At 47.0% G+C, this 12,411-nt stretch overlaps 1 protein-coding gene across 3 annotated transcripts in view; it reads left to right on the forward strand.

Moving 5' to 3' along the window:
- The first annotated feature begins 3,531 nt into the window (after nt 1–3,531).
- LOC147115650 (UAP56-interacting factor-like) overlaps nt 3,532–12,411 on the forward strand; it is a 41,006-nt gene continuing 32,126 nt past the window's right edge. Inside the window, exon 1 of one of the 3 annotated variants that reach the window (XM_085990083.1) lies at nt 3,532–3,640. In XM_085990083.1, coding sequence (XP_085846209.1) covers nt 3,580–3,640 — 61 coding nt within the window. In that variant the 5' untranslated portion in view covers nt 3,532–3,579. The other 2 variants (XM_085990085.1, XM_085990084.1) reach the window with 2 other exon arrangements.

Genomic DNA, 12,411 nt, shown 5'->3' on the forward strand with positions numbered 1-12,411 from the left:
GAGTGTCTGATCTTGGGCCCCTGGAGGGTCCTCGAGAAGAAAGCTACGGGCCGCCCCGCCTGGTTGAGGGTGGCCGCCAAGGCAAAGTCAGACGCATCACTTTCCACTTGAAAGGGAGTGTTCTCGTCCACTGCCTGTCGCGTGGCCCGCTCAATATCCTGCTTAGTGCTTTTGAAGGCAGCATAGGCCTCAGCAGAGAGCGGGAAAGAGGATGCTTTCAAGAGGGGGCGAGCTTTATCGGAGTAGTTAGGGACCCATTGGGCATAATACGAGAATAACCCCAGGCACCTTTTCAGGGCTTTGGGAGTGTTGGGCAGGGGCAGCTCCCGTAGGAGGCGCAATCGGTCGGGGTCTGGTCCAATTTCCCCATTCTCCACCACGCTGCCTAGTATGCAGAGGCGCGTGGTGTTGAAAACGCACTTGTCCTCGTAGGTGAGGTTGAGTTTTTGTGCGGTTTTCAGAAACCTCGCGAGGTTTGAGTCGTGGTCCTGTTGGTTGTGGCCGCAGATGGTGACGTTGTCGAGATAGGGGAAGGTTGCCTGCAAGTGGTGGTCATCGACCATGCGGTCCATCTCCCTCTGAAAGACCGAGACCCCATTCGTCACCCCAAAGGGGACTCTGAGGAACTGGTAGAGGCGTCCATTTGCCTCGAAGGCGGTGTACGAACGGTCCTCTGGTCTGATAGGGAGCTGGTGGTACGCTGACTTGAGGTCGATAGTGGAGAACACCCGGTATTGGGCGATTTGGTTCACCATCTCGGATATGCGGGGTAGCGGGTAGGCGTCTAGTTGGGTATAGATGTTGACTGTTTGACTATAGTCAATCACCATCCGCTTCTTCTCGCTACCCCTCACCACCACCACTTGGGCGCGCCACGGGCTGTTGCTGCGTTCAATAATGCGCTCCCTCAGGAGCCTGTCTACCTCGGTCGCGATAAACCGCCTGTCCTCCCAGCTGTACCTCCTGCTTTTGGTCGCTATTGGCCGGCAGTTAGGGGTAAGGTTCGCGAATAGCAAAGGCGGCTTTACCTTCAGGGTAGCCAGACCGCACACTGTGAGGGGTGGCTGGGTCCCACCGAAATTGAGCGTGATGCTTTGGTGGTGGCACTGAAAATCCAGGCCCAAGATCACGCTCACACATAAATCCTTCATAATTAACAGTTTAAAATTATTATATACAGTGCCTTTAACGGACAATCGTACCGCGCAGTAACCCGCAATAGTCGATATCTGGGTTTTGTCGGCCATAGAGACCGTGCCCTGAGTAGGGACTATAGTTAGGGAGAGTCGTTGTACCAGATCAGGGTGAATGAAGCTCTCCGTGCTCCCGCTGTCAATTAAACATTTAACCTTGCACCCGTTTACCTCGATGTCCACCATCGATTTGGATAGTGGGTGCGGTCTGGACTGGTCCACTGTGATCGACGCCACTGTAGGGCCCTGATCGGGACAAGATGGTGGGCCACACGAGGCCGGGTAAGATGGCGTCCACGATGTCTGCTCGCGAGATGGCGGACCCCACGAGGTCGGACAAGATGGCGTCCAAGATGGCCACTCCCACGGCGCGCACGCGGCGGTGGCGGGTTTGCCTGCGGGGTTTCCTCTGCACACCTTCCCAAAGTGCCCCTTCTTACCGCACTTACAGCAGGTGGTGCCTTTCGCCGGGCACAGGTTCCTGGTGTGCTTCGGCTGCCCGCAGAAGTAGCATTTGGGGCCCCAATGCGTCGCGGCGGTCGTAGGGCTTCTGGGGGGAGAGCAGGGCCCCAACGGTGTTGGGCTACCGGGCGGGGAAGCAGAGGCGGCGTGGGCCGCGCGGCCCACATCCAGCGATCGCGCTGTGTCCACAGCCTGTGTCAGATCTAGGCCCGTTTTCTCTAGCAGTCTCTGCCGGATGTAATTAGAGCTAAGGCCTGCGATAAAGGCATCCCGAATAAGCTCGTCTGTGTATACCGTGGCTTTCATGTTTTTGCATTTGCAGTCTTTGCCAAGCACTTTTAGGGTGACTAGAAAGTCCTCTAGCGACTCTCCGGGTCACTGTGTGCAAGTAGCAAGCAGATGCCTGGCGTACACCTCGTTGGTAGGCCGCTGATAGTGGGCCTTTAGAATGTTGCAGGCATCCAGGTAGGTGGCGGCGTCTTGGATGAGTGGAAAAACCCGGTGGCTTACCCGATTCTGCAGGATCCCGAGTTTCACATCTCCGGTGGCTTTAGAGGTTGTGACGGCTTCGGAGTTGGCCATAAAAAATTCCAAGCACTGGAACCAGTGTCCAAACTGTGCCGATGCATCCGAAGCATGCGGGTCCAAATCCAAGCGTTCCGGTTTCAAAAGTTGATCCATCGTTGAAAGTTTGCTAATAAAATTGATCACAGAAACCTCACAGTGCAGATAGAGGCCATTTCGGCCCATCGAGCCTGCACCGACACATATCCCACCCGATCTCCATAACCCCTACACCAACACATATCCCACCCTATCCCCGTAACCTCACGTATTTAATCCCCCTAACACTAAGGGTCAATTTTTTTTTATCATAGCCAATCAACCTAACCCGCACATCTTTGGACTGTGGGAGGAAACCGGAGCACCCGGAGGAAACCCACGCAAACATGGGGAGAATGTGCAAACTCCACACAGTCACCCGAGGCCGGATTCAAACCCGGGTCCCTGGCGCTGTGAGGCAACAGTGCTAACCACTATGCCACCGTGCGCCTCAATAACCTCAAGGCTCAAAGTTAACTGGATAAAACAAGGCTTTTATTAGCAAAGAAACACGCCTGTGTCTTCACCTAGCATTCTGCTGCAAGACAAGCCTGGGCTTGTCTTAAGTAGGGCCAGGTATGGGCGGAGCCAACACACCCAATGGGGAGAAAGGGGGCGGTGCACTATATACAATACAAGGTAAAACACCGGAGCAGGCAATACAATATATGTAGTTAAATACAGAGTCTGATGAATGACATATTTCATCACAGAGGGTTTCAGCAGCAGATGAGCTGAGGCAAGGGCAGAGATGGGCGATGTTACGGAGGTGAAAATAGGCGTTCTTTGTTATGCTGCGGATATGTGGTCGGAAGCTCATTTCAGGGTCAAATATGACACCAAGGTTGCGAACAGTGTGGTTCAGCCTGAGACAGACACTAATCCAAATCTATGTCTTACCCTTAAAGATCACTGAACTTAACTAGTAAAAGGACCTCTCAAGTAGTACTTTTAGAAGTCGAGGTACGTTTGCCCGAGCTGAGATCAGTTAACTCACCCCAGACTGGGAATCTAACCGGGGATCTTATTCCTTACCCAGTGTCATCAGAACTAATTCTTTCTCGCGACAAACTATTTTCTGTCTGGAAAAAAATTTTTTGCTCTATTCATTTGAGTGGGTTTACAAACTTGCATCACTGCTTTTCTTACTTTAAAACAAAAACCCGCAGACACCGAACACTGCACTTCAGAGCTACCCAAAATCTGAGACCTTAAAAAAAACACCAATCGGGGCACGTTTCGACTTTATACGTAAAAGTGCGTGATGAGGTCTGCGCTAAACGTAAACGCGGGCGGTTGGAGCCGGACAGACCTGGTCGCCATGAACGGGAGTGTGGCGGTAATGGGAGACACCGGGCCCGACAAGCTTGACATGTCTCTCGGTAAGTGGGAGATTGCAGCTTGGTGCACTTGGTGCCTGTCTTGGGTTTGAGTTGGCCCAAGGAGAGAAGGATTGATACCCCGAACGGGTGAGACCTGTGAGTATCGAGGCCTTGGCCTGGGCAGCCTCGGGGACCCAGGGACAACATGGGGGATGTGAATGGCAGAGCGAGGGCAATGTGCGAGGCTGATTGATGTGGAAAGATGCGGTCTGAATCCGTTGAAGCTTTTAAGTGTTGCTGAACGGTTTATGTGGTGACACAGGCAGCGCTCCAGCCTTCCTTTCTGTAATCCTGAGATTGAACAGTTTCCTTCGCATTAAGTAATTGGGGGAAAGGGTTATTGGCGTGTACTTCAATAAATGATAAAGAGCATGGTGTAAAATATAACATTAAACATGATGCAATAAAACTGATTGCTTTATCAAGTTTATAAACTCCAAACAATTGTAACTGTGGCAACGTTATAAGTATTATTATGGACTATATATTTGGTCCCATTGATGCTTTCCACCCCCAACCCACTTCCTCAAAACTGCTTATATTACCTATTTCTTATTGTAAAGTAATTGGAAGAATTGGCATGAAGCTAGCTGTATTCTTTTTACTCTTGGGCTTTGCCTACCTTTTAAATTAGTGCTGAAAATTATGACCATGTCAGTAATGTTTACTGTTTTTGTTCACCTTGTATGGTTAGTGAAAGATGCAAGTGGGCTTAGTAGCTTTTGTTAAATATATGGAGCAGTGAACATCATTTGCTATGCTTCAAATATGCCTTCAAACAGCCCTTACATTGCAATGTACTGTATGTGATGTTTTTGTGGTTGACTATGCTTGTTTGACAAGTGAGTGAGTATGGAGATGAGATGACTAGAGCAGATTTGTACTAGTCTAGACCCTATGGCTTCTTCAATACCTAATTTCCTATAGGTGGCCTCCCCAAACTGGGGCTTCCTCTAGTCTTATACCACTCCCTTTTATTAAGTGTCATTTTAGGCTGCAAGCAGATGTGTGCTTTTGAGTTTTTACAGGTTTAAGTAGCATAGACATTGATGCACTGCTGCCAATCTTTCCCAATATGAATCTTGCAACTAAGCTATCTTACAAGGATTTCCTGTGACAAGCTTCCTTAAGATTTCTGTCTGACCATATTTGTAAATTGCTACTTGTATTCATTCCGTGCTGCATCGTGGATGAGTATGACCAACATTCAACGTGTTGTTTCTTGGCAGAACTGCACAGTTAAGCTTTATGAATGTTTACCCTGGGTGAGCACAAAACGAGTTGCGGGTTATGGGGGTACACTTTCTGTATTTGGGGCAGGCACTTGGTATTGCAGCTTTTGGTCAGGTCCGATGGGTTGTACAAATTCTGCTGACCGATTAGCTGAAGCAAATGCATTTTGACGCTGCTTCTCTTCTATTGCAGGTCAGTTCTCCTTTCCCATACTTCATGCCCATCAAATTGAGCAGTACTCCATTCCACAATAATATTGTAGCCCTAAGTCCTGTGCAAATGCAGTTTATTGACTGGTTAAGCTGCCTAATTAGTCCTGATATTCCATTACAGCTGGGAGATCGTATATAGGAACAGGAGTAAGCTACTCTGCCTACTCCACCAGTCAATTAGCTCGTGGCTGATCTGTACCTCAACTCCATTTACCCACCATAGCTGCATATCCTTTGATATCCTTACTGAACAAAAATCCAATGATCTCGGTCTCAAAAGCTACAATTGTCCCAGCACCCACATTCCACAGCCTTTCAGAGAGATCATGCTTCGGCAAACAGAAATATTAGGTGTTAAAGGGCAAGCAAGAATTTTTCCACAAAATTAGTTACTCCCCAGATGGTGCACCAACAGCAGTTTCGAGGCTCTTTTTTTTTTTCCTTTCAGACTGCCACGTGTGTGTTTTTTGAAAATTGTTACGGGAATTCTTCCAAGTCAGTTTCTGGCTGTCTTGAAACTTATTATTACATCAATTTTGAAAGAAACATTGTTCTCTGAACAGCTCTCATGGCTATGAGGTGTTCTATTGTTTTCACTGGCCAGTTGGAGTACTAGGGGACCAAGGGTGGGTGTTGCCCTATATCAACACCTAGATTCAATAACAGCTCTGAAATTGTAATGACCAAGAATTCAGTCACAAATTTCATGTCTTTTTCATTCTGAAGTTTTTCAGTTATATAAAGTTTCAATAATCCTACATGGCACTTAGAAATTTATGTTCTTTGAGTAGCATTACATAGTAGTGGTCTTCAGGTCATTCCTGACTGTGAAGTTTAGGTTGACGATTGGATGTGGATGTAGTTTGTTACCTGGTATGTAGATGTAGTGGGATGTTGGACCATAGGGGCTGAGGACTTCGGAAGGTGATTGGGTGAGTGGCCCTTAGGAAGGGGACCCATGCTGTTGGATAACTCCTTTACCCTTTAAGCAGATTCAAAAAGAGACAGTAATATGTCTGATAATTTACTTCATTTATTATTGACAAAACATTAATCCTAAACACCCATACCGAGCAGCGCACATCAGCCTCGCTTCTAATCTCTCGCGTGCATAGATTTGATGAGGGCCCGTGAACGTGGCTTCTCCAAGCCTGTTCACGCCACTGGGTCTTGAAGGTACCAAAGGTCTTTCTACCCAAGTAAAAACATTGCATCTCCTCTTGTACTACTTTCTTTATGGTCTGCTTCCTGCTGGATGCAACGCGATCTGATGTTTTATGACCACCCAGTTGTTCGAACAGAGATGAGGGCTTCGTGCCTTTTCACACCTCGTGTTTTTCTTTGTTAGAAATAAAAGTAATTTAAAAACATTTTGATATTCTTACATTCCCCACTTTGAGGCTAAAAAAGACCTTTTTGTGGTCTCGCAAATTTATTTTCCCATCAGAGCTAATATTTTTATCATATGCTACTGCAAATCGATGATATTGTCCCTGAGAAGTGCTGATGCGTTGCAATATCGATTTAAAACTCAAGAAAGGGGCAGAATTGGATGGCCAAAATTTACAACTGCTCTTAAGGCTTCTGTCTGGAGGATAATGTTTACTTGAATTTCTGTAACATTGTGTGCCCTAACAGACACCAATATTTTTCCCCAATTTTAGTCATTTGGTTGGTGTAAGGCAAAATGTTGTTCGCCAACCAAACATATGGCGTGTAACGCATTACATTCCTCTCTTCGAACATTAGTTCTCTGCGTTGCATCAATCAACCTGTATCGTGAAGTTAGGGGATTCTTCATCCAGGGTGAAGCTACATGCAACTCTTTGCGTATGTCATCTTCCAACAAGTCTTATCGAGTCACTTTAAATATTTCCATCGGTCTTGCATCAACAGATAACAATGGTATTGCCACTATCGCAGGAATCAGTCCGAAATAATATCACACTGCTTGCACCCATCCGAATCTTCGCACCGTACACCAATCCATATTCCCATTTGATTTCCAGATTCTCATTTGTTTGCCTAATATAAAATTTGGTATCTAATTGTTTTCTGTTTCATTTAGCCCCTTTTTGTATCTGATTTAAGTAGAAACCCTCCATACATAATTGCCTTTGAGATCAGTCCTTAATAGTGTTTGTTGTTGTGATATCATCCCGTGTCTGCATATTTATTCCTTTAAGCAGTCCCTTTAATCGCTTGCGCATTGTTATATCATATTCCCACATTCTCTTTCAGTGCACCCAACTTTCCGAATTATGCACAGTAAAATCGTGTACCATTTCTCTTAGCGACACATGATTAAATTTAGCATACGCAGAATAACATAAATCGAAAGGCAAAGATACAAAAGAAAGTTTTTAATAGTGATTTGCGATTCAGAATTTTTCTCAGTCCAATATTTGGTCCTTTTCCTTGTCTCGGACATTTCGTTGATTTAATACTAGTTCAATTTAGTTTAGTTACAGATGGAATCTTGGTCTTTTTACCTTTAACATGAGTTCGCAGTTCAAACAATTGCCACAATTGATGAGCGTTAATTTATTTGTCTTCATGTCGTCACCAGAAATATGAACAATTTTTAAAGTTTTGGGTGCATCATTCTGCCAGATAAATATCAGCCCACCTTGCATAAGAACATATTGCCCTTCGAGCCTGCTCTGCCATTCAATTAGATAATGGCTGATCTTCTACCTCATCTCCACTTTCCTGCACTACCCATATCCCTTGATTCCCTTAATATTCAAAAATCTAGCGATTTCTGTCTTGAATATACTCAACAACTGAGCCTCCACAGCCCTCTGAGGTAAATAATTTCAAAGATTCACCACCCTCTCTGAGTGAAGAAAGTTCTCCTCATCTCAGTCCTACCCCTTATTCTGAGACTGTGACCCCTGGTTCTAGACTCCCCAGCCAGGGGAAACATCCTCCCTGCAGCGACAATTGTCATTAGTCAGAGAAGTATTCAGGCACTGTATTCACTTCCTGACTGGTTACAACAAAATCCATCAAGAGCAGCAAGGAACACCCACACCATCCTTTCAATCTAAAAAGAAATAACTTTCCGTACAGGTTAGAATTTTTAAATCAGAAATTAACTGAACTATGGACTGCAAAGGGAAGGCCTTTCAACGGTCGGTGCCCCTGAAAGGGTTCAGTGGCAATGGTTTGACCCTTCAGCCATTGGAAACAGTTTCTCTTTATTTATTGTTTCTAAATCCTTCATGATTTTAAACACCTCTATCAAATCTCCTCTTAGCCTTCTCTGCTCCAAGGAGAACAACCCCAGCTTCTCCAGTCTGTCCACGTAACTGTAATCCCCATCCCTGGAACCATTCTAGTAACTCTCTTCTGTACTCTCTCCAAAGCCTTCAGGTCCTTCCTAAGGTGTAGTGCCCAGAATTGGACACACTACTCCAGCTGGAGCCGAACTAGTGTTTTTATATAGGATTAGCATAACTTCCTGGCTTTTGTACTCTGTGCCTCTATTTATAAAGCCCAGGATCCCATGTGCTTTATTAACTGCTTTGTTAACCTGTCCTGTCAGCTTCAAAGATTTGTGCGCAAGCACCCCCCAGGCCTTTAAAATTGTACATACCATTTAGTGTGTATGGATAAAGTATGTATGTGGGCAAAGCAATGGTCGATTAAATTTAATGCTGACGATTAAAGTATTGCACATAAAGGAAAACTGGACTGTCCACTTACTCCATGAATGGTGTTTACTTTAAATTGTGAGATTAGGACAAAGGGGCATGGGTTCAAACAAATAACAGGTAAAGTCAAGACTGATTTCAGGAAATGTTGGAGGCAAAATCCATGGCATCACTTAAAAAACAATTAGATGCTGAAATAGGGGGCCTGTAAGGGTCTTTATGGATGGAAGAATTAATTGGGCTGAATGTCCTTCCTGCACAACAGCAACTTGTATTTATATAGCGCCTTTAACGTAGTAAAACGTCCCAAGGCGCTGCACAGGAGTATTATAAGACAAAAATTTGACACCGAGCCACATAAGGAGAAATGAGGGCAGATGACTAAAAGCTTGGTCAAAGAGGTAGGTTTTAAGGAGCGTCTTGAAGGAGGAGAGAGGTCGAGAGGCGGAGAGGTTTAGTGAGGGAATTCCGGAGCTTGGGGCCTAGGCAGCTGAAGGCACGGTCACTAATGGTTGAGCGATTAAAATCGGGGATGCTCAAGAGGCCAGAATTAGAGGAGCGCAGATATCTGAAATAAAAACAGAAAATGCTGGAAATACTCAGCAGGTCAGGCAGTATCTGTGGAGAGAGAAACCGAGTTAATGTTTCAGGTCAATGACCCTTTGTCAGAACTGGAAAAAGGAAGGTCTGTGATAGGGTGGAAGGCAGGACAGATTAAGAGACAAAAGGGATGATGGTGCAAGGCAAAAGGAGATGGTAATGGGACAAGTTAAGAAACAAAAGATGACTCTAGATGAAGTGTAAATGGCAGAATAATCGACAGCTGCCATGTAAGAGAGAGAGAAAAAAATGAAAAAAGATAGGGGCAGAGGTTATGGTCTAAAATTGTAAAGTGCCTAATCGAAAGATGAGATGCTATTCCTCGAGGTTACGTTGAGCTTCATTGGAATAGTGCAAGAGGCTGAGGTCGGAGTGAGAGTGGAGCGGGGAATTAAAGTGACAGGCGACCGGAAGCTCGGGGTCACCCTTACGGACTGAACGGAGTTGTTCCGCAAAGCGGTCACCCAATCTGCGTTTGGTCTCCCCAATGTAGAGGAGACCGCATCGTGAGCAGCGAATACAGTATACTAAATTGCAAGAAGTACAAGTAAATCGCAGTTTCACCTGGAAGGAGTGTTTGGGGCCCTGGACAGTGGGAAGGGAGGAGGTAAAGGGGCATGTGTTGCATCTCCTGCGCTTGCACATGAAGGTGCCGGGCGAAGGGGAAGGGGTGTTGGGGTGATAGAGGAGTGGACCAGGGTGTTGCGGGGGGAGCGGTCCCTTCAGAATGCTGAAAGGGGAGGTGAGACGCAGATATTTCTTGGGGGTGGGTGGTTGTGTGGGGCTGGAGGAGATTAGAGATAGGGAGGGGCGAGGATGCCATTTGTGACTGAGAGCCGTTTCGGCACTGTGGCAGGGGCGGAAACCTGATTGGAGGGATTCAAACATGGAGTTCTGGGAAAGATGGGCACTGATTGGGAGGCGACAACACATTCAAGGACGTTGGAGATGGTGCGGTAGTTTGCCAGGACGGAGGGGTCAAGGGTTAGTTTTTTGAGGAGAGGGTTGATGATAGATTTGAAGGAGAGGGGGACAGTACCTGAGGGGGGGAGAGAACCGTTAACAATGCCAGCTAACATGGGAGCCAGAAAAGGAAGTTGGGTGGTCAGCAGTTTAGTGAGCATAGGGTCGAGGGAGTAGGAAGTGGATCTCATGGACAAGATGACCACAGAGAGGTCATGAGGGGAGATCGGAGAGAAACTGGAGAAAGATGCTAGGGCAGGGGGGATCCTTAGAGGAAGTTTGGCCCGGTCAGAGGCAGCTGATCAGATGGTCTCAATCTTAAAGACAAAGAAGTCCATGAGCTCCACGCACTTGTTGTTCGAGGTGAGGGTGGAGGAGGCAGGGGCGAGGGGTTTAAGAAGATGGTTAGCAGTAGAGAATAGAAGCCAGGGGTTATCTTTGCATTCCAGAATGATCCTGGAATAGTGAACAGTTTTGGCAAATGAGAGCAGGACCCGATAATGCTTTGTGGTCCAGCCAGAATGGCTAAACCAGTTGTCCACCATATTCGTTCAAGTCTGCGTCTCTTGGAGTTAAGGGAGCGAAGATGAGGGCCGTACCAGGGGAACGGCCAGGGTGAGAGAGAGTAATGGTTTTAATAGGGACGAGAACATCAAAGATGGTGGTGGTGACGGTGTGGTTGAGCAAATCGGTATCTACAGAAATGTCGTGGTAAATGGAGGGCCAAAGGCTGGACAGTTGGGATTTTGTAAGTGCAATTGGGAGACAGTTTTTTTTTCAGGGGCGGGCACAGAAGGAAGTTGGAGGGGAAAGGGGGATGAGAGCAATACAAGGAAGTGGTCAGAAATGGCCTTATCTGTGATTGACACAATGGGAGTCGCAAGGCCACGAGAGGATGGCCATGAAATATGAGTTGGGAAATTTACATGGAGGGAGAGGTTAAGGGAGGATAGGAGGGTAGTGAACTCCGAGCAGAGAGAGCATGATGAATTGAGATGGAGGTTGAAATCACCGAGGATAAGAAGTCGCTCAGTGCAGAGGCTGAGGGAGGAAAGATATGTGATAACAATTTTATGGTATTTGGGTGGGCGATAGAGAACGAGAATTTTAAATGAGGTGAGAGGGGTGGAATAAGGTGAGATGCTCAAAGGAGGAGAAAGTGCCAGAGGAGTAGGGGGACAGACCAAGGTGTGATTTGGTGATGAGCCACACCGCCACCATGGCGGTCTGGGTGGGGCAAGTGGTGGAAGGTATAGCCAGGCGGGGTGGCTTTATTTAAGGGTAAGGTGTCATCGCCCCTCAGCCAGCTTTCCATCAGGGCCATGATGTCAATGCAATTGTCCACGATAAGCTCATGGATGGTAAGGGCCTTGTTCGCAAGTGAACGGACATTCTGGGGGGCGATGAGGAGAGGGTCAGTGATCGCTGATCCGCTGCCAGCATCCAGAGTCCGTACTGGGAGGGGTAAGTTGGACGGGGAGGAGATTGTCAAGATTAGCCCCCAGTGGGTGCGCTGGGCGGGAAGGTCGGCGAGACAGTAGGATGGGACAGTTGGGGTTGCTGCTTGTGAGGAGGCAGCGGTGGGTCCTTTGGAGGATGCCAAGAAAGGCACAGAGGGAAGCTGTAGCCTTACCTAAGAAGGAGTTTTTTTTTCATTCCTTTCTGGGATGTGGGCGTCACTGGCAAGGCCAGCATTCATTGATCCCTAATTGCCCTTGAGAAGGTGGTGGTGAGCTGCCGCCTTGAACCGCTGCAGTCCGTGTGGTGAAGGTACTCCCATAGTGCTCTTAGGGAGGGAGTTCAAGGATTTTGACCCAGCGACTATGAAGGAACGGCGATATATTTCCATGTCAGGGTGGTGTGTGGCTTGAAGGGGAATTTGAAGGTGATGGTGTTCCCATGTGTCTGCTGCCCTTGTCCTTCTAGGTGGTAGAGGTTGTGGGTTTGGGAAGTGCTGTCGAAGAAACCTTGGCGAGTTGCTGCAGTGCATCTTGTAGATGGTACACACTGCAGACATGGTGTACTGGTGGTGGAGGGAATGAATGTTTAAGGTGGTGGATGGGGTGCCAATCAAGCGAGCTGCTTTGTCCTGGATGGTGTCTAG

This window comes from Somniosus microcephalus, chromosome 6 (assembly GCF_052327205.1).
Source record: "Somniosus microcephalus isolate GS21.2 chromosome 6, FLI_Smic_1.0, whole genome shotgun sequence".
Classification (NCBI taxonomy): Eukaryota; Metazoa; Chordata; class Chondrichthyes; order Squaliformes; family Somniosidae; genus Somniosus; species Somniosus microcephalus.